The sequence below is a fragment of the Cupressus sempervirens genome, chromosome 10 (assembly GCF_028749045.1).
Source record: "Cupressus sempervirens isolate cs-2001-9-10 chromosome 10, ASM2874904v1, whole genome shotgun sequence".
NCBI lineage: Eukaryota > Viridiplantae > Streptophyta > Pinopsida > Cupressales > Cupressaceae > Cupressus > Cupressus sempervirens.
The window spans coordinates 598,499,993-598,527,138 of NC_143127.1; the positions used below are offsets into that span (position 1 = coordinate 598,499,993).

General features: G+C 34.9%; 1 protein-coding gene and 1 pseudogene across 7 annotated transcripts in view; one reads left to right on the forward strand and one right to left on the reverse strand.

The window, feature by feature from the left end:
• Positions 1-26,535, reverse strand: part of LOC149535282 (choline-phosphate cytidylyltransferase 2-like) — a 178,561-nt gene extending 152,026 nt beyond the window's left edge. The window contains exons 1-2 of one of the 7 annotated variants that reach the window (XM_089804691.1): positions 26,268-26,535; positions 25,951-26,139 (exon numbers count right to left, since the gene is read on the reverse strand). In XM_089804691.1, coding sequence (XP_089660817.1) covers positions 25,951-26,054 — 104 coding nt within the window. In that variant the 5' untranslated portion in view covers positions 26,055-26,139; positions 26,268-26,535. Of the gene's footprint in view, positions 1-25,950; positions 26,160-26,267 lie in introns of all 7 variants that reach the window. The other 6 variants (XM_089804687.1, XM_089804693.1, XM_089804690.1 and 3 more) reach the window with 6 other exon arrangements.
• On the forward strand, positions 11,606-15,099 carry LOC149535283 (protein BYPASS1-LIKE-like; annotated as a pseudogene).
• Positions 26,536-27,146: the final 611 nt, after the last annotated feature.

Genomic DNA, 27,146 nt, shown 5'->3' on the forward strand with positions numbered 1-27,146 from the left:
AAGAACAGATTGAATCATCTAGAACGTAAAAGAAAGAGACACATGATCAGATCAAGGACTATTAAGCAACTTCAAGGCTTAAGAAGGAGAATGAAGTTCTCAAGCATGAGCAAGGAATTATAAATTTGAAGATGAGCATGATAGAAGATGAAAAGAAAAGCCACTCGGATTTGAGATTCTAGAATGCAGATCTGAAATCCAAACTTACCAAGATGATATCTGAACTTGAAATTACAAAGTTATAGTATACATAACTTGAGAAGTACAATACTATTTTTAATGGAGAGCTAACACAAACAAGGCAACACTTTGAGAAGTTATATTTTAGCAATAAGAAGCTTGATGAGTAGATTATGGCAAAAGACCTATGGAAGACAAAGAAAGGATTGGATATGTAGAAGGAGAATCATCTAAAGGATTTGAAGTTACTGAGGAGCAAGATCTAGTGATCTATCAACCTAATCAACAAGAAGATCTGAACAAGGAAGTACCTAATCAACCCGAACAATCTGGAGAAGAAAAGAAACAATTCAGTAGAAGATGCTTTGCATGTCATCAGCTTTGACATATGAAGGACTGCACAGGTAAGTATACAAAACCCTTGTCTATTATTGTTATAATTGCTTTTCTTATGGACATAAATCTAATGAATGTAGGAAACCTAGATTTAATAATGATAATAGAATGTATGGAAGTACTAACCCTACAGTTAGTAAACCTTTGAGAGAAACAAATGTCATAAGAAATGGAGTTAAGTACTATAAGTGCAACAATTTTGGGCATATTGCTAGAGATTGTAGGTTACAAACCAATCAATTTGGACCTAGATATGGAAACAGTGTTATAGCATGTCAAATTCGCTACAATTTGGGACATATAGCAAGAACTTGTAGAATGAATAACAGGAGAACACCTAACATGAGATCATAAAATATGAATACTAGAAGAAATGTGAACAACAATGCTAGAAAAATAAAAATGTGAAAGGAAAGCAAGTTGAAAGTCTTAATAAAATATTTGTAAGAAAAGGAACACCTTCAAGCACTAATGTATGGGTAGAAAAGACAAAAGACTCATCAGAAAACAAGATGAAATCAGTGATTGTAGCCAAAAATCACTTATCAACTTAAGCTATCATTTTGCATTATAAAAACAAGGGATAATACACCAAATATTCATTAGACCCCTTATTGGAAGAATTAAATTTTGCACAGTTGGCATTAGCTTGGAATCAATATGCAGATGTGATGTTTAAGAGAACAGAAAAAGTTATGAAGATGTGTGAGCTCGCAGAAGATTTGAAGGTCTATTGGACTCAACAATAGCTTTTTGATTGTACGTACTCGCACAATTAATGCAGATGCAATTTTTTGAGGATTTAAGGGTTGAAATCAATTAATTTAGACACATTTGATCGATTGAAGATTGCAAGGAGTTAGCAAGAAGATTGAAAGGTGATTTGGAACATTTCAGAAGCAATTTGACCGAATTTTCGTCAAGCCCTAAATTTGTGATTTTAGAGGTATTTTCCGATTATAAGGTTAATTTCTAAAGTAAATTTGAAACTAAACATTGTGAAAATGGATCCTTCATTAGTTCATGACATTTTGGAGAAACCTAGACACAAATTTAAGAGAAACCCTATGTTACCCTTTGGAAGATAATCTTGCTAGAACATTTTAACAAATTCCGGATGGAGTTTTGATCATGAAGGATTTTAGGACATATGTACACTGCAAATTTGAGACTATAGGAGACTCAAAGATAATGAGTGAATTTGATAATGTGTATAAGGAGGATAAGTCATTTAAGGAAGAATTTGAGCACCTAGGGTAATTGAAGGTTGTGCAATACATATTTCATCATGAATTTGAGAATGAGGACATGACAAAATGTTTTGGATTTGAATCATTACTTATCTTTCAGATTTGAATCATTACTTATCTTTTCTTTCATGTCTTGAAGAGATTTCCAAACATGCCATCATTTGAATAGAACTCTGATAAATGCACCATGGAGTTGGTAAGTCATTATTCCAAAAAGTCTTCAGAAAAGTATATAACTAATAGCATTTCAAGTATGATGAAGTCGTTTCAAACAAAGATGAAAAAAAGGATGAGGATTCCCAAATCCATTGTGGACAAGTATAAGGATGATATTTGTTTTATGATAGAAACTGATAAAACATGCATGGAAGCAGTAGAGCCTAGAGTTATGTTTGTTGAACCATTAGGATATGACGTGACCAAGGAAATGGTAGATGGGTATGCCAAGGAAATATTGGAATCTGATATAGATGAGAATTGTGACAGATGGGATACGTTTGAAGAGAGATTGACAGATGCACAACAATCTCAAATATCTAAGGCAGCTAAGAGGAAAGTTGATAGTATGAAGAAGAAAATACTAAAGGACACACAGATGACAAAAGAGGAGTTTGCAGAAGTGAAACAAACAGCCTTTGAAATGAAGGCTAGTGGGCAAAGAAATGTCCTACTAGTTCAACCTTTGTCTATGGAAGCTTCACCAAGCACCCCTATAGCAGTTGTATCTACACCCGCAGCACCTGTAACCACAATAGTTCAGCCTACATCAAAGGAAGATATCTGTATTGTCAATGTTCAGCCAGCACTAGTTATTTCTACAAGGAGGCCTAAAAGGTCTTCTCCAGCAGTTGTGCAAATACCGAAGATAAAGGTCGAACAAGAAAAAGAGGAGAATCCTCCTAAAAGATCTAAAAAGGTAAAGAGATGTTGACAAGACCAGGACCAAGAAAGAAGCCAAAATTGGTGGTCTCCTACATAGGAAAGAAGAAGTCAACAGAGGAGACTCCGGTTAAAAAAATGAGAGGACAACTCTGACCACCTCAAGCTCAGCCACAACAGCAACAACAAAGTAGTAGCAGCACAAGGAGGAAGTGGAAACCTGAAATTGGTAAAATGAAAAAATGATTATGACTGAAGGTAATTTGACTCAGTTGGAGCAAATTTATAATAACTATGATGCTATACAAAAGAGGAACTTAGAAGTACCAGTCATAAAGTACATGATTAAGGTTAAGACACCCCTAATTAGCTTACATGGAAATTTGCTTGGGGAAATGTATGAGAGGTTAAACCAATCTAGATAGTTGAGGAAGAGAAAAAGCTGAGAGAACTATGCATCAATAAATTGTTGTGTTATAGAAAGTGAAGAGAAAATGGAGAGGATCAAACAGAAATCGAATCCCCTATTGAGAAACAAGATAAGAGCTATCAGAATAATGGGTCGATTATATGAGGAAATAAGAGAAGAGACTGAAAAGGCAGTTTACCAGGTATTAAGTGAGCCTGATAACTTGCAACTACCAACACCTCCAGCAGCAGCAGAAGAAGAACCCCAACCTGAAATTTCAGTAATGGATACAACAACAGAGGACAATCAGACAGATAATACATCAATGTTCATAGATGGTGTATAGGTCACAATTGACACCACAGTATATCCATTCAAAGATTATTCAGAGATCACAGTTAGCAATTTAGTAAGTGATAATGTTGCAAATTACTCCAACAGTGATGAAGATGAAAAGAATGATAAGAAAAAGCACATTGAAATTAAAGAAAGTATTATGTGCAGTAAAGAGTCAACTCAAGGACTATTTCTGACTTGGCCACATCAAAGTTTGATGGCATTGGCACCCACGGTTGAAAGCACAGACACCAGTTCTACACTACATGGGCATAAGGGACAAGAGAAAGAAGAAAAGGAAGAAGAAAAAGAAGAAGAAAAGAAAGATGGAGGACAAGATAAGCAAGGCATGATGGATATGCAGCCATCACAGACCTCAGTTGAACAAAGAACTGAAACTACAACTCACAAGGCAGATGAACCAAATAAAGAGAGGCAGATTACAGTTTTGCAGACCCCTCCAAAGGCAACTGAAACTACCCCTGCAAGCACACCAAAATCACCTTTTGAACCACTATTTTCAGATTTGCCACAAGATGTTACAAATATGTTTGAGGGTAACATGGATATTCAGAATTACATTCAATTGTCAGCGTTCTCTGTTGGAAAGATTGCTGAAGAGTCTAGAAAGATGAGTAAGAATGCACAAAGACTATTGAGAAAGGCCATAGACAAACTACAAAATACATTGCCTTTCCAATTACAAATGAGTGAGCAGAATATTGAGAAGAGAGTAGAAAAGATTATAGAAGAATTTGACAATCATTATTCTACCTTGGAAGAGACAGTAAAAATCAAGATTCAAGCAAAACTCTTCAGTACAGTGTGTAACAATATCAGAAATGATTTAACAGTGTTAGACACATACATAAAAGAAATGAGGAAGTGTATCACTAAAGAAAGAGTTTGTGTATGGAATGTGCTTTAGCACATAAACATACATCTGCTATTACAAATGCAATAAAGGATAAGGAAAAAGAAATTGAGAATTTGATTGATGATTTAAAGAGTAAAGAGGTAAAACTGGTTGAATTTGATCAAAAGATTGGCAAAAAAAGTGACGATCTAAGACTTTTGCAGAATGACAAAGGAAGAATGTTTAAGAAATTCAACTTACTGAGAGATCACTTGATTCCTAAAGTGAATGTGATTCAGAAATATGTTGATACTCTTTTAGAGGCAAAGGCGTCTTATAAAAAGTTTGCCTATACAGACTTGAACGCAAAAAAGGTTGCAGCCTATGGCTTATGCGGAGTAATAAGTGTTGCTAAAGCAATGAAATCTTCATGGGATGAAGATCTTAAGAATTTGAAATCCAACTTTTCTGACTGTATCAATCTTTTGGGCAGAAAATCAGCATGAAACCAGCAAAGAAGACCTACAATTTTGACCTTGTCAATACTTTGGAGTTACCTTTTTCATTGATGTCAAAGGGGGAGACTAATGATGGGAGAATTATGATGGTCAGAAAAATTGTAAGTATTATATACTGTATAGAATATATACGAGGGAGATATAAGTTAGAGCATAATCTCGGGGGGGTATATTATGTAGAAGATGATATGATAAATTAATAATGATCCACATTTTTTAAATTTTCACAATTTCACAATTTTATAATTTTGATACTTAGCCAATTTTTCCATATGTTGCATCAGTGCCAAATGGGGACATTGTTGGCAATTTGGCTAAGGTAGTATGTTAGGTTTGTCATTTATGTTAGGTTTGTCATTTATGAAAACATATAGTCTATTCTGCGAGTTTGGCATGTAAAGAGTTAGAAAATTGTCTAAGTACATATCAGCAAAATAATGTACAATCAATTTATTTTGTTTAGCGCAGTTCACTGAAGGCACTTGGGAACATGCACACTTACAAGAAGGTAGACCATAGTGTATATTGCACGTGGCTAAAAGCACTTAAGATTTTGTTATGTATGGAAACAGTTATTGCAGATTTACCAAGAACAGTTTACCAGGATAGCAGAGAGGTAAAGGCGGAATAAAGGTATTTTTAAGGAATTGTTTTGGTTTACCAAAACAATTACTTGACAATGTTGTGACAACATCCTAGATATTAACTCACATGTGGCAAACGATAATTCAAAAGTATTTAGCAAAGTATCAAACAGCAAGGCCAACAGAACAAAGTTTTGGGTATAAAGGCACAATATTTTTTGTTTAGCAAAGTGTGGCATTGTATTCTAATGATATGATGTCTGTATGGGCACTTTTTGTGATCTAAATATAGATGTGAATTTGATGCTAGCACAAAGCAATACAGTTGTATGATTAGTTTTGAAGAAGGCACTAAAAGGACAGATCCAATATTGAAGATATCACCACTATACGACATTTTGTATCTATCTCTATTGATAGCATTGTAACGCTATATATGCATGTTTGAGCAGTAAGCTCTTCTTGAACTCATTTGTATCGTAATACCAACTCCTAACAGGGTTGAGGCTTCTAACAAGGCCTAGTCCTCTAACAAGGACAGATACACTATACAATTGTAATAGACTCCTAACAGGGTCAAATATCTTTCACAAGATACTTCTGATTAGTGGATCATTTTGAGGGTAGGATCCCCACCGGGGTTTTCTGTTGGCCAAGGTTTCCCTAGTTAACAAAAAATGGTGTTATGAGTTGCATTGTGTTATGCTTATGTTTACTTTTCAGTTTGATCATCTATGCAAGTTTAAAGATTATTAATAATATCCATCGTTGGACAGAAGTTTGTGGAATACTGATTCATCCCTCCCCCCTCTTGGTATTCCCTATTTCTAGCACATGCCACTTCAAATATTTAGAGTTGAATGTTGTTATAGTGACTCAAATCAGAAAAATTCTTCAATACAAGGAAAATGCCAAAACAATAAGAGGTCAAGGATGTCCAGACTACCACGCAAGACTTATCACAAATATTTATCAAAGAATGAGCCTCTTAATACAATTGTTCCTACAAGTTCGAGATTGGGTGTCTGAGTCTACGCCTACGCGAGTTTTGAAGCTCTCCCATCCAAATCAGAAATGTGCAACTCTATTCGACAATTATAGACACAACATCCTTCCCCGCCATTAGATCCATAAAAAGAGAGGTTGTGACTCCTAGCTCTACTCCACAATCTTTAAGATGTTTATCACGGTAGATATCAAGTTTAGGAATTATCAAATATTTATTAATCTGTCATTAATATTTGAGTTGTCCAATATTTTGTCTTCAAAATCAGGGTCACTACTTTTATCAAATAAATCTCCTTTAGGTTGCCTAATAGCAAATGACAGGGGAGCTGATTTATTTCTAATGTTCTGCAAAGTTTCAGAAAAGAAATGTTTAAAATCTTCTATAGCTTGAGTTAATATCTCATGGACACAACAATCAAACTAAATAATTATTCTCGATATAGCATGGCTTCACCAACATTTCATATGCCAATGTTGTGGCTTAATCATTATTAATCATGTCTTTCAAATATTACATATGACGGCCCCACAAATAAATTTGTGCAATAGTTATAGAAATAACAGTCCTTTTCCAAGACTATTTATATTTGACTTTCCCAACCTATCAAACAAATATCAATATCATCACAAATGTCAGCCACAATTTATAAAGCCACCCAACAATATTATGAACCGATGATAATGTTCAGCTCCATAATGATAGATTACCTTTAAAACTCCAAATGTCGATATATAGTAGAAACATTTAAGATGATAACACTATTCTTCAATGATTCCATAAATGAAGGTTCATGACTGACACATTATAAATAAAGCTTGAGAAAAATTAGACCAACTTGGAAGCCTATTGAATTCAAAATCTTTGCTCTCATGTTTTGACGATTTAGAGAAGCCTAGCATGTAGCAAAGAATTTGACCAAGAAAAAAAAACATGGGCTGACCAACCATAGAATCGCAAGATGATCTTCCCAGATTTGAGCTTTCCTGATCACTCTGTCTAAAATATTTTATGTCATGTGTGAGTCACACTCGATCAATCAATAATCAGCCTCAATAGAAACACATCAGGCACCTCAAGATCTATTTGCACCATCATAGCCTTATATATTGTATTGGTCATACATCTCTTTGATTTCAGCAAAACAATTCTTATTTCTTATCGCCCCACATATAAATTTGTGCAATAGTTATAGAAATAACAGTCCTTTTCCAAGACTATTTATATTTGACTTTCCCAACCTATCAAACAAATATCAATATTATCGCAAATGTCAGCCACAATTTATAAAGCCGCCCAACAATATTACGAACCGATGATAATGTTCAGCTCCATAATGATAGATTGCCTTTAAAACTCCAAATGTCGATATATAGTAGAAACATTTAAGATGATAACACTATTCTTCAATGATTCCATAAATGAAGGTTCATGACTAACACATTATAAATAAAGCTTGAGAAAAATTAGACCAACTTGGAAGCCTATTGAATTCAAAATCTTTGCTCTCATGTTTTGACAATTTAGAGAAGCCTACCATGTAGCAAAGAATTTGACCAAGAAAAAAAAAAAATGGGCTGACCAACCATAGAGTCGCAAGATGATCTTCCCAGATTCGAGCTTTCCTGATCACTCTGTCTAAAATATTTTATGTCATGTGTGAGTCACCCTCAGTCAATCAATAATCGGCCTCAATAGAAACACATCAAGCACCTCAAGATCTATTTGCACCATCATAGCCTCATATATTGTATTGGTCATACATCTCTTTGATTTCAGCAAAACAATTCTTATTTCTTATCACAAGTCTTAGGATCAAACTTGGCTCTGATACAATGTTGAATTTCAAAGTGTGTATTTTTCTATTCCAATTAAAAAAGTATTAATAATGAAGACTTATTCTTCCTTAGTATATATTAATGAAGACTTATTCTTCCTTAGTATATGTGACTGGTGTCCCTTCACCAAGGGAAACCACTTTTTCATAATCATATATATAGTTAATATATAATTATATAATAATTATTATATTATTATATAGTATAATATTTTTATTTTTAGTTAATGTAATATATAATATAACCATTGTATTGATAATAATTATATTATCACAACCTCTATGTTGTCCTAAAGAAATCCGACTATAGCTACAATAACATCAACAAGGACCAACTCCAAAATTTTAATCATTGGAAGAAGAAACATCACCAACTCTTAGCAAGTTGCTATTGGTTATTTTATGTATGATAAGTGTCGATATTCTTTTGATACACACATAAATTCTTCGACTCCCCTAATCTTTATACACACCAAAAAAATCCCAACTTTGTTAAGTTATGACCGTGAACTACTTCTTGGAATTTATGTCCCAAACCAAAGTCACAATAATTGGCATTTCTCCAACTTCAATGACTGCCTCTCATGATGATCTAAGCTTGATACAGCTAGGATAGATTAGCCACAAACCAAATAAGAATATACATAAGTTTCTCAATACAACATTTGCACAACACCAAATCATGAGGAAGAACTGCCTTCATATCACAAGAAGTCTTCACAGAAAAGATTATATCCAATATGCCAATATTGAGAGATACCTTAATACACTTTCCCGACATTCAAAAACACAAGGAACCTGGCACCCATGCAGAATAGAGGTATGAATGGTTTGATACAAACTTTTCTAAACATAGATGCAAGGTATCTCACAACCATAAACATACTGGACATATCCTTGATCTTGTATTCCCTCCCCGTCACAATCTTCTCAACAACTATTGCCATTGTTGAAAGCAGGGGAAGATAGAGAAAAAGAAGAAATTTGAAATCGTGGCTCTAATACCATGTTAATGTTTAGACCAGAACTTAAGCTAAGTACAAAATAAAATAAATGAAAAGTAAGATACAACAAAGTATCCTCGGAGGACCCTCCAACTTGAGGGGAAAAAAAACTCAACCAAAAATATATCACTTATATAATGAATGTATAGAAGTCTAACATACAAAATATGGCCAAGCACAAGGCTCAAACCGGAGTGATGATGAACAACGCTCCTATCATCTATAGACAATGATAAATACTACATTTGTATCAAAATTATGAAACACAAGATATCAATCCAGATTATATGTGAATTCCTTCTTGAAGTATAGAAACTTGTCTTAACCCTTCAAAGTGAGCACCCTTTGTTGTCTTCAATAAGAAATAGACTATTTATATATTTCAAATTTAGGAAAGAAAGATAGCTCCTAATGCAATAACATCAATATAATTGACTCTTAGGCAGTCTTGCAATAGAAGTTTGAAGACGGGATTTAAGACAACGAAAATTGAGCACATGCTCCTCGTATAACTAACTCAAATGAAAATGGAAATTTATGAACCTATTCACAAATTTGTAGATCATTTTAAAAAGGTTGTCAATCAAATCCCAACAAATAAAAGACTTCCCAAAGGGCATCAAAAATGCTTTTTCATCAAGGCTCAACCTTGTTATATAAGTTTCCAAAGACGAAGAGCTCCAATTGGTTCACCACTAGATGCGCAAACCATGGCTATTGAGGTTGCAGACGATTTTCTTAGTTCCTAGAAAGGAAAACAATATTACAATAAATTGCCTCTGAATCCTCGACCATTATATCAAGATATCCCAAGGAGGACGTATGTCCTCTATCAACAAAATTGGCAGCCCATACTTCTTTTCCTCCTATGCAAAGGTTGGCTATTGAACATTGATCCTCCTCAAATTGCCAAGTTGCCATGTGCGATTTTCATTTAACTACATAATGGTACCTCATCTCCTGAAATGTCAAGGTTTACACAAGTGAACCAAGCAAGTGAGAAGATTGAAAAATACATTGCTCCTAAAGATGTAACCGACCAATTTGGTCAACCCTCAATAAATTTTCTACAGTATGAATCTGATGAAGGCCAAGGCATTTTACAAGATTTTAATAATTATTCTTGCAATGTCTTGGCAAGAAATCAGCGACAAAAATTAGATGAAAAAGCAAAGGCGGGTGTAGCATCATCCTCGAAAAAGACAAAAGACACTCCTAAGCATATTCTCACTAGGAAGCATACACAATAAAATTTTGTTGGACTAACGACCAACATTCCCCTTCGGGATTCGTAACATGGTTTAACAACCTCTTGTGTCTTCTATAAGTCTAGTGATTGTTTTGGGCATTAACAAGTCAATTTTTTGGTGCAAAGGAAACCACCACTTTAACAAGTGGTATCAGATCTTGGTCACAACTTCGAATCGTCTCAAGTAACATTAGAGAGGGGTGGATCATTGGACTAACCGCTAGCGTTCCCCTTCGGGATTTGTGACATTGTCTAACAACCTCCTATGGCTTCTATAAGTCTAGCGGTTGTATCCAACATTAACAGGTTGATCTTTTGGTGCAACAACAACCACTCTAACGAAATCCCCTTTGGCAAAGGAAGTGAAGAAATAAAAAGTTCTTGTTATTACACTAGCTTCTTTACGTGAAGATTCATTCAATTTCATCAAGCACCATAGGAAAACCAAGGTACAAATCTCTTGATTGGAGTATCTAAAAGTGAATCCTAGCTAACTAGAGTTAGTTCAATGTGTTCAAAAGGGTCCCATTGTGCCTAATCCCACAATTCACCAAGAATCAAATGGAACATTAGAATATGACAATTTGGAGAAACCCGTGATTGATGATAACCCCTTCATTGAAGCTTCTTTATGTGATAGGTCAGATCCTTTCATGTGTCTCTCTATATTGCAAGTTGCAAGATAAGTAATTACATTATTGACTCTCGAGCTTCTGACAATGTCATGCCTTCCAAGGTAGCACATGCATTGGTATTCCATTGAATTAACCATCAAGAAAGGCGTTCTTTATGGAGTCAAAGCAAGTCCCTCTTGTTGGGAAAATTAAAGACACTCAAGTTGCTTTAGCTGCCCATCCTCAAAAGAAAATGAAACTTAGTATTCAAGTGGCAAATATCTCAACCAGCTATGGGATGCTTTTGAGTAGAAGTTTTTTGTAAAGATTTGGGTGGTGAAATCTAGTTAGATTAGTCTCACGCCTTGATACCAATTGGAGATAAAAAAGACTTAAACCTAAAACAAAGGCTAGATAAATTGTTTTAAAGTCAGATGATCCAAGGCCAAATATATTGTATGTTGAAACTAACCTAGAAACTTACATGATGACATCAAAAGAAGAGGAAATTTTTGAAATTCATGCACCCGATATTGCTAATGCACTATGGTCTATGCAATTCAATGGGAGATATTCATTTGCTGGTCCTGGAACTGAGATTGTCATGATATCTCCCCATGAAGAAAAATTTCCCAAGGCATACAAGCTGCCTTTTGATAGCACCAACCACATCGCAGGATATAAAGCTCTCTTTTGTTTGGAGTTCACAAAAGAAAAAGGAATCAAGAAGCTTAAGGTTATTGGTGATGTTGAGTTAGTGGTTAATCAAGTAAATATCCAATATTAGACTAAAAATGAAAGGTTGAAGGTGTAAAGGAATAAGGTGTGGGATGAGATACAACATTTTGATGCTTTCTCCATGTCTGCAATACCAAGAGAACAAAACACTTAAGGTGGATTGTCTTGCAGCCTGAGCTTCTCTACTAATTCCACATCTTCAATTTGACAAAAATGCGTATATTGTTGAGATGGTCTATAGGCCAAGCCTTTCAGACAATGATCAGCATTGGCAAGTGTTCAATGATGAGGAAGGTAATCCCATTTCTTGAAGGACAAGGGTCTTGTTCTAACTTAACATTTGATGGAGCTTAAGATGCAAAATCACAAAAGCAATTCAGGGAAAAAAAAAAGATGATTAGATCTTCTACAATTAAAAGGAAACACCATTCCAAAAGGGTCAGCTTCATTTGAAAAGCTATTTGATTGAAATGACAAATGTAAAAAGAAAGGGACCACTCAAAAATCATCAATCTCTTGAGAGCATGAAAAATATTGGTTCAAAAAGTGATCCTAAGTATGTGTTAATTGGGAAAGAACTATCAAAACAAGAAAAGGAAAAGTTTGTAGACTTTGCTCCCTCAAAGAATAGAATGATGTGTTTTCTTGGGGTTATGATGACGTCAAAGATTTCATGAATGGTGAATTTAAGCATCACATCCAATTGAAGCCAAGATCCATTCCATTCAAGTAGAAACAAATTCATTTCAATCCAAAAGTGGTTGATGTGATAGTTGCCAAAGTAGACATAATGCTCAAAGCTAGGATTATATACCTTATCCATCATTCTACATAGATGGCTAACATCCCTATCAGAAAGAAAGGTGAAATATGAATGTGTGCACATTTCTACAAACATAACCAAGCATCTCTAAAAGACAACCATTCACATCTCACAAATATTATCAAGTTCTAAAATGATGATGGATCTTTTATTTGGAGATTTTTCGCAAAGGGGAAACTATGGAGAAATTCCAAAAGAGTCTTTTGGCTTTACATTATGTACAAAGGAGTTTTTGATCTTGAATATTTTCAGAGAGATGATGAAGAATGCATTTAGTCCTATGTCTTGCCCACATGAGTTGTTATGACTACTTTTTTGTATGTTGAGTTGGTAATCTCTTTATGTGTTAGTGAAATCCAATGGTTTTTCTAATTTATCAAATTGATGTGAAGACCTACACTCCTTTTATTTGTTTTCATGGCCTAGGTTTTCGTATGTCAAGGTTTCTTATCCTTCTTTTATCATCATTGCAATTTGTGCCTATACCCCCTTTGTGATTGTTATCCAATGTGAATCTCAAATAGCATTCGTATATCTATTGTTTGGGTCCCTATTATCCATTTCCTTTAGTTTTGTCTTCTCTTTTGAAGTGCACAAAAATACCAAATACTCCCATCATATGAGGGAGCTGCCCCTCTCTAGTGCAAAGGAAAATTGCAATCTCTCCAACTATTTGCATACTTGCCCCTGCTCATTGGCAAACGGGGTCAATTTTAAAGGTGAATCTATTTACCAACAATTACACAACCAAAAAGATCTCTCGATGTTGTTGATGTTATAGCAACAAGAGTTATCTTTCCCTCCGATAGTCGCCTCACTTTGTAATGTTAAGACAATATAAGGTCTTCACTTTTGTAACATCAAGACAATAAAAGGTCAAGACAAGTTTGAAATTATTCAAGAAGGCATTCGCATCTAGACAAAGATTCGTACTTTTGCTCCAAGGAGATCTTTACTAAGGAGAATTGATTGTGGTTTGGCTAAATTGTAATTCAGTCTTCTACTCTTTCATTATAAATAAGTGATATATTTTTGGTTGGGTATTTGTCCCTCAAGTTGGAGGGTTTTCCCATGGTCTTTTTTGCGTCTTATTGTTCATTACTTTGTTTTGTTGCTTACCTTCATTTCTGGTATGAAATCAACATAGAATCAAAGAGGATTTAAGAAACATCAAGATTAGATTCATTCAAGCAGAAAATTCTTCTTCTCTTCTTCTCATCTAAAAAAGTCTATCTGAGAATAAAAAATGGTGAACGAACTCAACATGTGTTGGTGTATCCCTTGAGCAATCACAACATCCACATCTCCACTAGCAGCAACAAGGATGGCATCAATGAGCAAAGTCTTGAGGCATTTTAGCAGACTATGGGTTACCAATTGGGTGCCCTAGCTGAGGATTGCACTAATGGGGAAGCTTTGTTGTCCTTCACTTGGGTGAGGTGGGTAATGTAGATTGTTCTAATTTGTGAGTCACATTTTGAAACTCTTGTGGCTTAGACAAAACCCCTACTTTCCAAGGTCAAGGAACGAATCACAGATAATTTTATGGAGCACAATGTTAAGGCCCTAGATCTTTGCGATGCCATCTAGGATGGCACTGGTCATGTTTCCCTTTGGCAAAAGCATGTGGAGATTCTAATGTGCATGCTAGATATGAGACATAGGTCTCTGGGTAAAGAGTGGCTTTAGTGGGCAAGGAAAGCTCTTGTTGATTTAACTCTAATTGATCATGATAGAGCCCTTAACTATAGTTCTCGCTCGGTGTCAATACCAGTTTTTTGGGGCAGCTTGTGGGGTCTTCTAATGCTGCAAGGCATTTTCATTCATTGTTGTGGCATGTTTCACAGACATGGTCCGTTTAGTTGAAGTTGCAAACCATGGGATCGAATCTCATTCTGCCCAAGCACAAGGGCATAAAAATTGTTGTTAGTAATGGGTTTTCTATCCCAGCTTATACCATGAATATTATTATACTCTTTGGGATGTAGGCCCTTCTAGTTTTCATCCCTTGCCACGATTGTGCCCTCTAGACACATATTTTTGTTTCCTCAAACTTTCATCTGGGTCACCCCCTTACACTACATCTACAATAAGGTCATGGAGGAGTTGAGAAAGTGTGACCCCCGAGGCAACTTTGTTGGGCTCCTAAGGGAAATTTCACAAATATTTGCCTACATACATCATCTTTTGAACTTGTGGATTTTCCGTTGATGGAAAACCAGGATCAAGAGGTTAGGAAGAAGGTTTTGAGGCTTCTGCAAGTTTGGGCTACTGTGAAAGAGGGCGTCAACCCACTTGAGAGACGGGTCAAAGATCTCTTTCAAAGAATTATGAGCACTAAAACCGAGGTTCTTGATTCTATGAGTCGGACCATACCCAATAGACAACTAATATTCTCAACTAGCCTCTCTTTGAAGTAAGATTTGCACACTTTCAATACAAACTTGGTATTGTGGAGAATACTACCCTTGTTGAGAGGGAGTCTCAGCATTAGTGATCCTTGCTACTTGCTAAAATGCATATCTCTCTAAGATGGAGAAATATGAGGTAAAAGCTCTCTAAGAGATGTTGCTCTTTCCACTCATGGGAATAGCCATGGTTGAAGTCATGTTGAGAGACTTCATGGTGACTTCACGTTGAGTGACTCTATGATGAGCACTTAGCACATGCTTATCTGCACATGGGAGTAGCCATAGTGGATGTCATGTTGAGTGACTCCATGGCATTATCACGTTGAGAGATTTTGTGATGTACTATTTTCCACACATTCACAACTAAATCAAATTTTAAAAAAAAACTGACTAATTAAGATTTCTACTTCCCCCAAGGATGCTCCTACAACAAAGAGTCTAGCAACATATGTTAATTAAGACTACAATGCTTACAAACAAGATATTTACCCACCCTTTCTTATCATCTAGCTAATTTTCTACACTTTTATTTTCTCATGAATAAGGTGTTGTTCTTGCTTTCTTGATGGCAAATCAAGAATTTCTACTCTATCTTCTTGTCCTATTGTTGTTTTCTCTTTCTAGTTCCCGTAATCTCTAAATTTCCTCTAGGTGGTGGTGTTTTCTAGTTGCCTTTGAAATCACTTTGTCTAGCAATTGCACATTCTTACTATTGTTTGACAATATTTCTATGCATAACATTAACCTTATTTTTACTAACCCTAAGCAGATATCTTTTCAAGTGAAAAAAATTATCATTTAGGCTTATCAATTTGTTCCTTGAGAAAGATATTTGTCGATAGTATGTTGTTTACATAAAAATAAGTAAGATCCTATAGCCAATTAAATAACTAGTTCAAAACCTAGCCACTTTAAATGCAACTTGAAGCTTATATTTTGCATTTCTTAAACCAAATTAAGTTTTGCATTGTTCATAGAGCATTTCATCTAGAAAAATGGGTAAATTACGTACATATTATGTGTAGCATGTGCAAACCACTCAAGGTTTGAGTGAATTGACAAAGTCTAGTTTACGCCATGTTTGTTCATAAGGTCTAAATCAAGGGACATAAAGTTTGAACAATACATAAGTAAATGAAATGCAAAGATTGTGTTGAAGCCACATGGGAGGTTTTTAACTACAAAGTAGCATCTACTTCAACATAAACTAAGATAGCAACCTTTACCATCTTTTTCGCTAAAGTCGGCTTGACATAAGGGATCTTAAACCCATCAACTTGGTGAAGTGACAATAATGAGGTATACTCCTCACACTTAGTTAATAAAACAAGACAAGTTAAGGAATAAACTACAAATGTTGGATACTTCTTTCATTCGATCAAACAACTAAGACTCAAGCTCCCAATAAACCCAAAATGTCACATGTTAAAACTTCTAATAGATGGCCACAAGTAATCCATTCAAACACTCATTGCATTCCAGAAGCAAAGAATCAAATCTCCTTCCACTTCTTACACTCTTCAAGAGATGTGCATAAGATAAAACAAGATATTCCTACAACTCATCCATAAAACACCAATAAAAAATAAGAATATTCATATCACCTCTCTCATTGCCTTGTCTCAATTTTCTTTGCTTGTACAAACAAGAAATTGGACTTCTCAAAATATGTAAACCATACTGAATGCCCAAAAAAATCTCTCTTCCTCATTGTCATAGTGTCTCGCATGTGTCAATCTAAACGAGGCTTGAACAGAAGAAACACAAAGATCAAACTCGTCAAAATAAATCAAGTCTATTACAAATCAACTATGTTCCATTGAGTTTTGAGAACAGAGACAGTTTAGGGGACAGGGATGTGTTTCTAGTATGGGTACAATTTAGGGCCAATTTTCAACGGAGTAGGGAATAGTTATTAAAAAAATAGAGAAATATTTAAAGAGAGAAATTTCAAATATGTGTATCAGAAGATTAATAAAGCATTCATCATAGACATTTTAGAAGTCTACCACATAGCATTAGACTTGATTTGAGATTTCACATGTGAATTGATAAGCATATTAACAAAATTCAAATGCTTTCACTGTCAATATATGGCATACATATAGTAAAAATGCCCAAAGGCTCCAAATTTCAACCCTAAAATCACATAAAATATTAAAATGTAAATACTACAGCTAAACTACTAAACAGAAAACATAGAAGTTTGTAATAATATATAACTTTCCCTAATCAATAGATGGTAGCTCTAAGAATCTAAATCTAGTAGACTTGATGCCCTAACCTCCTCTTTGAATTGTTGATTCACTATTTGACCAGTTCCTCCTCCTCTTGCTACTTTTCTCCTTTGTGAATGTGAAAATGAATTTCTTTTATTTATTTTCTATTATTGTATGTTTAGATTAGGTTTTGATATTGCTAAATGTGGTTTGGGTGTCCTTCTAGACCAGCCAGCCTTTTTCAAATTTAAAAATGTCTTTTTGTTAACAATAATAATCCAAAAATGACTTGGGCCATGGGCGGAAGCCCCGAGACGGATAGGGGACTTCTAGCCATACCCCTGTACCCTGCTACTCTCAAAGTGGCATTTTGGGGATGGTCCCCTTTTTGGGCCATTTGGAAACACCATTGGGGATGGCAAAATTTCATCCCTGTATCATACCAAAGACAAGGGTGGACCTAGGAGCCCAAAGGACGCGTCCCTATAGAGCAAATTGATAATAAATTCATAAGAAAATAAAAAAGAGTCTTCCATGAGTGGTTCCCTATATGGCAGGAATGTAAAAAACCATTCCTAAAAATCCTGCTACAGTTAAAAAAATTCCAACAAATAGCAACCATATAAGAACTGGAGTTCCATCAGAACATAATCATTGGATCCATCTTAAGAGCCCCACTACGAGCAAGGGAAGGAGTCAAATTTATATTAATGGCCACTGAAACTACATTCACATAGGATTGCATGGTTGTTCTTAGCTTTAGTTGTTAGCTCTCTAATATTTAACTCCAGTTTTCTCATTATTACCTTCCATTAATATCACACACCACCACATTTCAACAAGTTTTAAGGAAGCTTTCATAAATAACCACCAAGGCTGTAACAGAGCAGGCATGGGCCATTCCACAAATATTTCTCCTACAGTAGATTTTGCTCAAGGTTTCGCATTATTTAACTAACAACATCATCCATCTTCAAATCACCATCCTAGATAGTCTCCAGCCCTCCTCTAGTGCACTCATCAAGTGAGGATCTCACATTAGAATTCTTGATGAGTCCATGAAGTTAATTGTTACATGATGCAATTCTCTCTAATGTTGATTTATACTTGATAGCATTATAAAACATTTTTAGGACAAGTCATCTTTAGGACAAGTCAGCCTTCCACCAATTGTCAATTTGTAAGTCCCATCACCAGATCTTTTCATCTTTGGGTTTTTAGCATGATTAGAAGATCTAGTGGGGGGGTCGGGAGGAGGATAAGGAGGAATCAACAAAATTGCCTGCCCTTTCACATCCTTGCGGTTCTGAGGTATCATTAACTAGAAGAGAAACAAATGCAATGGGATACTTGATTTTCCACAGAGAGAAGAAAGCACTAACAAACATGCACACAAGATGAAGACACACGAAGCCCTCTTTCCCAATCCTATTGTTCATTTTACCACTCTATACAAGAAAAAACAATAGAGAAGCACACCCATCAAGGCCCATCACAGAACAATATAACTTCACTCAAAAATACTTCTCAAGAAGGAAAGTTGACATTCTCAAGAAGTGGATGGGCATTAAAGATCTAAACCAGAGGTTAAAACAGTAGTGCTAGAAACCCATGGACATTGCTTGAAAAGTAAATTAGGAAAGAAAGAAAGGAGAACATACGATCTACTAGTTGGTCAAAAAAATAAGGGAGACTTGAAATATGCCTCAAACAATCCTTGTCACACATACCGGCCAACAAGGAATCCAAAATTCAAAGCATAAGAGCTAGACAGAAGAGAAAAATCTGCAATAGCCTCGTACTCTAAAGTTTGGACCAAATCTGACAGAGTAACTAATGGGCCCAAAGAAAAAACAGCCCCTTTCAACTTTCTTTTTCAAAATCACCAACAATCAGAAATAAACCCTTGCCTTCAAACCAGGCTCAAAGATAAAATAGAAGCCACCAACGATGTAAGTGAAAGGTAAAGTAGATATTGGTGTGGTGGTTTGGTGGGCAGGTGATTGGTTAAAACTAGAAGCCACAATCACTCCCAAGCTATGTCATGTCCCCAATTTCTGCCCTTCCTTAGTGACAACATTTCTAGCAGGGTTGGTCTATTATTTGGTTCCCATAGGCCAGCAGAGAGTAGAGGGAACCAACCCAGGGTCTTGGAGAGTCATGCATGAGCTTCCCAAGTAGTTTGGAGCAGTAGACAACAGTTTCCTACAATTTAGGAGGGATTCCTAATTTGTAGGGATTGACTAGGAGTGGTCTAGGAGGCATTTTGAGACCTCGGTGAATGTTTTGGAGAGAGTGCATCTCCTATTTTTTAGGAGGAACTCCCAGTTCAGTGACAGTTCTCTCAGAGGTGCACACAGCAGGGGAGTCATTGGGACTCAATTTTGGTTGGTTGGGGTTGTCTCCTACTTTTTAGGAGCATCCCTAAATTTTAGGGATGGACTACCAGTTGACACATCTTGTCCAACATCAGTCACAGACAGGTGACAAGGTCAAATTCATGTTTGATTGGTCATTTTGGGCTTTTTGGGACCATTTGGGAAATATTTTAATATATTTAAATATTTCCTAAGTTGGTGATTAAATAAATTAAAATAAGGTTAATAATATAACCATTTTGGAGTAATAAGGGGATTTTGGCTTCAGTTGATCAGGTACACCTATGTGTTATAGCTCGTTGGAAAGGTCTCGAATTATTATACATGATTTTTACTATCTATAGACTTTTTGGTGCCTTCAGCTATGGAATTTTAATAAAGTAATGTTTTTTCTATAGCATGGACGACTTTAATTGGGAAAATGTTATTTTATTATATTTTATTTAAAGGGCAAAGTGTAATTTCCCTTTAGGGTTCGATTTATAGTTGGAAGGGGATATAAGGAGATGGAGACCTAATTTCTTATTATGTTTTGCGTATTGAAAAAATTGTTTTTGTGAATTGGCTCCGAGAGAGCAATTCTTCATCTGGGACGCAAACCCCAGGTTCTGGATTGGTTGGGACGTAGCCCTCAGCAGTTATTGGCATTGGATTCTTCAGACAATGTGCGTTGCTATCAGGGATAGAGTACACCATTCTTTATTGTGGATTTAGGTTGCAGATTTATGGTTTCAGCATTGCAAATTGATTCTTTCAGCTGGGAAGTGATTCCTTGCAGTCTTAGGGCCGCCATTTGCAGTAGTTTGGCATCATTGTTGGATGTAAGCTCCTTGGAACTACATTGGATTTATTATTTGGCTTTATAAATCAAAAATCTGCCTGGTACAATTTATAGCAATTCTAATTTGGCTCTATGCTCTTATTTATTTTCAGTCTCCTCTCATGTTTATTGTTCATTATTCATTACTATTGTGAAAACTATCAAAAAACACAAAACAAAAACAAAACCTCCTGCAACTTCTGTCTATTCTCAAAGACCATCAAAGAAATCACAAGAAAATATAGTTTATTAATTTAAAAACTACAGCAGATCAGCAAGGGCATCCATCGGAGATCTTTCAAGCTAACAAACAATCACTTGACAGGCCTGCTGAAAACACAAAATTTGGAGAAATTTCAAAACGTACGGACAATAATCAATGGCCCTCCCTTTGTAATCAAGAAAAGCTTCCCTAATAGATTATTATGTCAAAGTCTAGACACGATAAAAATAGAAAAAATAGCATTCCTGTTTATGCCAAAGATAGTGAGAAAGGAGGAGTAATTCCAATATTTTTGTTAAAAATGCCTTGGGAGTCATCAGAATACAGAGCCAACCATTAACCATCTACAGTACCTTATCTGGCCAAGAACCTGACACCTTTACTTGATCTCAGGTCAGCAAGGCTATTAGCATGGGAAGGAACCTTTTCAAATTTGCTACCCCATCAACAAAAGCAGCAAGTACAGGATTACGTTTGCCCCTTAATTGAGATCATTTTTTATTGGTCTGTGGGGAGCAGGTTGCCACACCACCTTCAACTTTAAAGTTGTACCAGTAATTAAGTTATTGACACATTTAGGCAAGAAATCAACCATAATTTTTGCACATAAAGGTTATAAGAAAATACAAGCTTGTTTGAAGCCTTCCCACTTTCCTTCAGAACATTATGTAGTATTGTTCAGAAACAATGGCAACAAATGCTTGTGTTAGCAAATACAACTTAGCATGTTTTTTTGTTTTTTATCCATGTTTTTTTTGGATAAAACTTCTTTGCTCTGATTTTTTATCCATGTATGAGCTAACTAAGGAATATCACTGATTTTTCAGTTTTATTCTTGTTTTTCCTCTGCTTTATGTTTTGAGGAAGTTTATATTATTGTAACTCTTTCATTGTAATTATGAGAACTTTCATTTTTCATCTTCTATTTTTAATTTTTTCTTCATACAGCTGCATATTTTGTTTTATCATTTGAGTTAGATTATTTGGAGGTTAAGTTAAACATGGTATTAGAGCATACGGTTCCTAGAAAAAAGAATAAAATTTCTTTTGCAGATATTGAAGCTTAGAGCTGAAAAAGAATGAGATTTTCATTGTCTTAAGGGGTTTCTCTTATTGAATTTCATGTAATCATGAACTGAGATAAAGTTCCATTTATAGGAGCTTGATCGTGTATTTTAGTAATTATTTTCATCCTTTTGCAGTCAAGTTGACCTCAGAGAACTATTTATTTTGGGAAGAAGGGATAAAGAATCACTGTCTTGAGCAGGATCTACTGCCCTATCTCCTTGGACATGTTCCTGAACCAAGCAACTTTGAGCAAAAAAATGCATGGTTGAACGGTAATGACATGGTCTATAGACTAATATGTCTTACTACTTGTGAGGATATTATACATCATATAGAGCACACTGAGTGCCCTTTCATTGCTTGGGCCATTGTCCAACAATTATATGGAGACATTAGTTCTTCATTTGAAAGTGATGTTTCCTTGGAAGACCATTTTTTTATAGATGATACCAAGATTTCTATTGCCCAAGCTTGTGTGAATACATCCTCTTTGGATGATCAGTATGTTCATGCCTCATCTATTCTTGCTTCTTCAAAGTTTGAAGTCACTTCATTGAAAGCTTCCAATGATTCTTTGCAGCAGGATTATTTATGTCTTTTGGATTCAGTTCATTGGGATCAATTTCTACCAGACATATCTTTTCTGTTTGTAGAATTCCTCATTTTGGATCTAGATGTGACTATTGACTGCATACATGTTCTCTTTGATGAGGGTGATTCTTCTTTAGTTGTTGTGGGGGAACCTTTTGATCCCCTTTCTCACTCTCTGCATTATCATTCCTTAGAGATTGATATGAGGTTGGATACTCTGACACAACATTCTAAGGAAATTTATTTGCCTTCTTAGGAGATACCTGAGTCTTTGTACTATAATCTACATAGGTCTTCATCAGATTATATTTTTTCATATTTAACAGTGCCTGATTTCAGTATGACAACTTTCAGCATCAACATGGAAAGTACAAAACAATTTTCAAAGACACGCACCCTGAATTTTCTTCCTACATATTCCTCTCAGGATTGGGGAGATTTCATTCATAAATATTTGGTTTTATTTCTCCCAAAAGGAAGGAATGTTGTTCGACAATCATGGGTTCATCTTCTACATCCAATTTTGAGCATCTACAATTGACTACACATTATGGAGGGATCCATTGTATCTTCCATTTCACTTTCTACAAGACCTTCTCAGGGTGAAGGGTATTGCACCTTTAGCCATTGCTATACAAATTTAGTGTATATTTTGAGGGGGGCAGAGGGGGAGGGTATTCCCACTGGGTTTTCCCTCTTTCCACTTTCCTTTCCTTAGGCTTGTCTCCTTAGACTTAAGGGAGGGTGTTAGCAAATAAAACATAGCATGTTTTTTGTTTTTTATCCATGCTTTTTAAGTCCCTGTCTATATATAAAGCAGGGACCTAATGTTTTGAGTTTCCTTTGTTAATTAGTCTTGGCAACAAAAAAATCATTAAACTTCTAAAGTTTAGAGATGGATTTATTCTGTTTTATTTTTAAATTAATTTATAACTATTAATTTATTTATTTGCATTGGTTGGTGTTGATTTTTGTGGGGGTTTCATTATTTTTTCCAATTAAAAAATACCAATAATAAAATTTGGAAAATTTCTAGAAAGCTCCAGACTTGGATTTTTTTCGGCATATATTCTTTCTTTCGTTAATGGCTTCCACTACAGCTATTTGGTCTCTCTTGCCACCTGTAATTATTAGAAAAAGGGAGTTTCAATAGTAGGGTAAGGGCCCTTAGTATCTGTCTTTCTATTTTTGTGGCGTATCAGTATCACAGCTCAGCATAAAGTCACAAAAAGAAGAGGATTAATGATGAAAGTGGTGAACATATAACATCTAGAATTAAGTGAGGTTGAAACCAATGCATGTATCATCTCTCCGGCCAGTTTCAACAGTGCTAGCTTCCTTCCCTACCCAGACCGCGCTCGCATCGATTCCAGCCAGTATCCAGGCATGCATCTGTTCAATCGTCGATTACTGAATCAATCTATCAACCCACCAATCCTAGTGTGCAAATATTGCAAAATTTGTTCAATGTGTGGCTTTGATTTCAGCATGTACTTGTAAATACACCTTCCTATTTTCATGTTCTACTCATCTCCATCCAGAGTGATGTGAGGAATCTATGAAAGTGTATATCAAGAGCAGAGGAGGCTTGTTCTTCAAGCACTGTGGGTTGCTGACAATTCCACATCCACTTGTTGATGATCAGGGTGATTGCGAAGCCATGAAAGTGACAAAGCCTACTTGCAAAACATCTGGAGACTCCAGAAATCTCTTCAGCATGAGTTTCTAAACGTTTTTTTTTTAAGTTTTCTAGCTACCAAAAATTTATATTTTATTTAGTTTAAATAAATATATTTTATTGTTTAATATCTAAAAATACTTGAATATATTCATTTAATTGAAGTACTTTGTTACTCTGCCTTGCCTCTGGTTCTTACACTCCAAAGTCACCGCTTTAACATATAGTGCCTATTATGAAATTTACTCTACCAAGCGGATCGACATTTGAACCGTAATAAATTATTAATTAAAAAATAGAATATAATATATCTTATATTATTTATTAATTGATAATTATATAAAAAGTGCAGCCTGAAAGTTAAGTGAGAATAAATAAGCTTTTTTTAGAGCAAACCAGCCTCCTCAAGCCAACTATTTGATAGTATTGGTTCTTGATTGATAACTTATATTGATAATCAGGTGAAGTCTTTTATATTGTTGACTTTCACATTATATATTTTTTAGGAAAAATTGTATATTTACTTATTAAATATATTTGTAGTTATTTAATATATGAAATTTCTACGAGTCATGATAAACTATATGATAGTATTTTTTGGATTAGATTTGCAAGAATGTTTAACATTCACCTTTTTAATCACACGTTGTGATTCATCATTAGAATGTAAAATTCAAAGGAAATATGACTATGATATCAATTTTCATACTAATAAAAGAAATTAGATCAACAAAAATTAATAACCAATCATATCCAAAACCATCAAATTAAATCTTAAAATGACTCACCCTTTAACAAAACAATATTGTTATCTAATATCATTTTATTACTTCTATTCTAAAAAATAAACTGCAAGAATTTTTCATCCACCACTAACAACTCTAAATTACTGTATTTCTACAATATGAGCTAAAGGTTTTAGTTTTTCTCATAGCTAACATTAATGATATCTATTAGACAGTTAAGTTTAAAAAATTAAAATATAGGTAATTAATTTTTTAATTAACAAATTTATTAAAAAAATTAATTAAATTCTATTCTTGATTTATATTCACAAAGGTCAATATATAATAAATTATAACTTAAAATTGATTATATTTTCAATGTACTGAAGTCTCGAATACATTTTTCAACTATATCATTATGTATATCCTATCCAAACATTAATGCAAGGTTCAAATATTTAATAAAATTTACATAGCAAGAACTCTTGAACTAAGGCTATATGACCAAATGATCAAAATGTACATTAATATAATAAAAGTAAACAAAAAATTCTAGGTGCACATCATAGAAGGTTTTGGACAAATTTTAAACAAAAAAACTTTTAAAGAAAAGTTGCAGAAACTGCCCCCAGATCAGCCATTCTAATAATTTATTTGCTCCTCCTTGGGGATTCTTGCTCTGACTCTTGCTCTAAGTTGACTAAGGAATATCTCTAATTTTTTCAATTTTATTCCTGTTTTATCTTCTGCCTTATATTTTGAAGAAGCTTATATTATTGTAATTCTTTCATTATAATTCTGTTCCAAATTTTTTCTTTATACAGCTGCATAATTTGTTCTATCATTCTAACTACAGCTGCAGAATCTGTTCTATCATTCTAACTATTATTTGCAGATTAAGCTAAAATTTGACAACCCTAACATTTCCAAACTTGTTTAAACCTCTATAATTTCCAAGTATTGAATTGGTTTTCTTGAGAATTTGAAGTTTGGCAGATTACTAGCTTAATTAATTTAATCAGATTTCCACAATCCATTTTTAAATGCAAGATGTGTTTCTGAATTCAATTATGTATGTTTCTGGTTAACTAGCTGGTAATGGGGAATAAATAAACACAAGGCCCCAGATATAAAAACAAAAAGGTGAGGAAAAATTACAATTTCTTGGCCTGTTCCAATGATCGTGCATGACCAAAATGAAAGAGATCCCAGATTCCATCTGAATACACCCTAACTGGCTTTTCGTTTTTAGAGCTTTTCATTGGCTTCAAGGACAGATTCGATTCGAACCCCTTCTGCCCCGCCAAGGCGCTTATTTGATTTTCTCCTTCCTCTGTCTTTTGAGGCCTGCGAGCCAGATTTTCTGTCTATCCAATCAAATTTGACCAGGTGAAACAGATTATATCCAAAATAAATTTATCATCTATCATGTAATGTATATAAGAAATGAACAAGCAAAAATTATTACTCAAAACCTGATAACAAAATGAGATTGCGTTGACTGAGCACTGAAATTTTCAGCCTGTGAATTTTACTGGACTTTGTTTTCATGCCGTTGGCTTAGGAAAATATGTTACGCGAATAACGAATCGTACAGACTTCGCTGCGCAGAGGAGATATTCTGCCACGGAATATATCCGGATTTATCTCTTTGTGTGGCTTCTCACTCAAAGCATACGCACAAAATGGCAGGTCATTCCGACGGAACACTACCCGTACACATAAAACAAGTATCCTGCTTCCCGCCACCTCGCAATAACGGCCGTTGTTAAAAATTAGCTCAAGGAGCTTGTTGTTTCATAATTTTAAAAATTAAAATTATATTTCTCTAAATGTGTTTGGTGGGATTATTCATTTTGGTGAGAAAATGAAGAGTAGACTGTTGAGAACGGCAAAATTCTTCTTTAAGTTGGTGGGGCCAGTTCTAGCCCCACCTTATTTTTCACCCTTTAAAATGAGAGGGCTAAAAAATCAGAACTCCTGATTTATAGGGAAAGATTCCAAATAATCTTTAACCCCCTTAAAAAATTATTATGGAACCACCCGCTCCACAAAAATAGAGACCAAACCCCTTTCATGGGACCCCTGCCAAAGAGTTACTATCAATTTATAACAACTTACATGTATCTCTTAAAAGAGTTTGGCAAAACATTAGATAAAAGAAATAACAATGAAGTAGTTGAAAAAATTAAGAGCTCTCCAATTTTTCAGTTGATTATTTTTCTCAATTCTTGGAATTGTACATGGTAGTTGAAGATGGAGGAGACCTCATACTTTGACATGCACACTCTCTATGGAATCTCTTTGGGAACTTTCTATGGAAATGCTTAGCAATCCAAAAGGAATTAATCCAT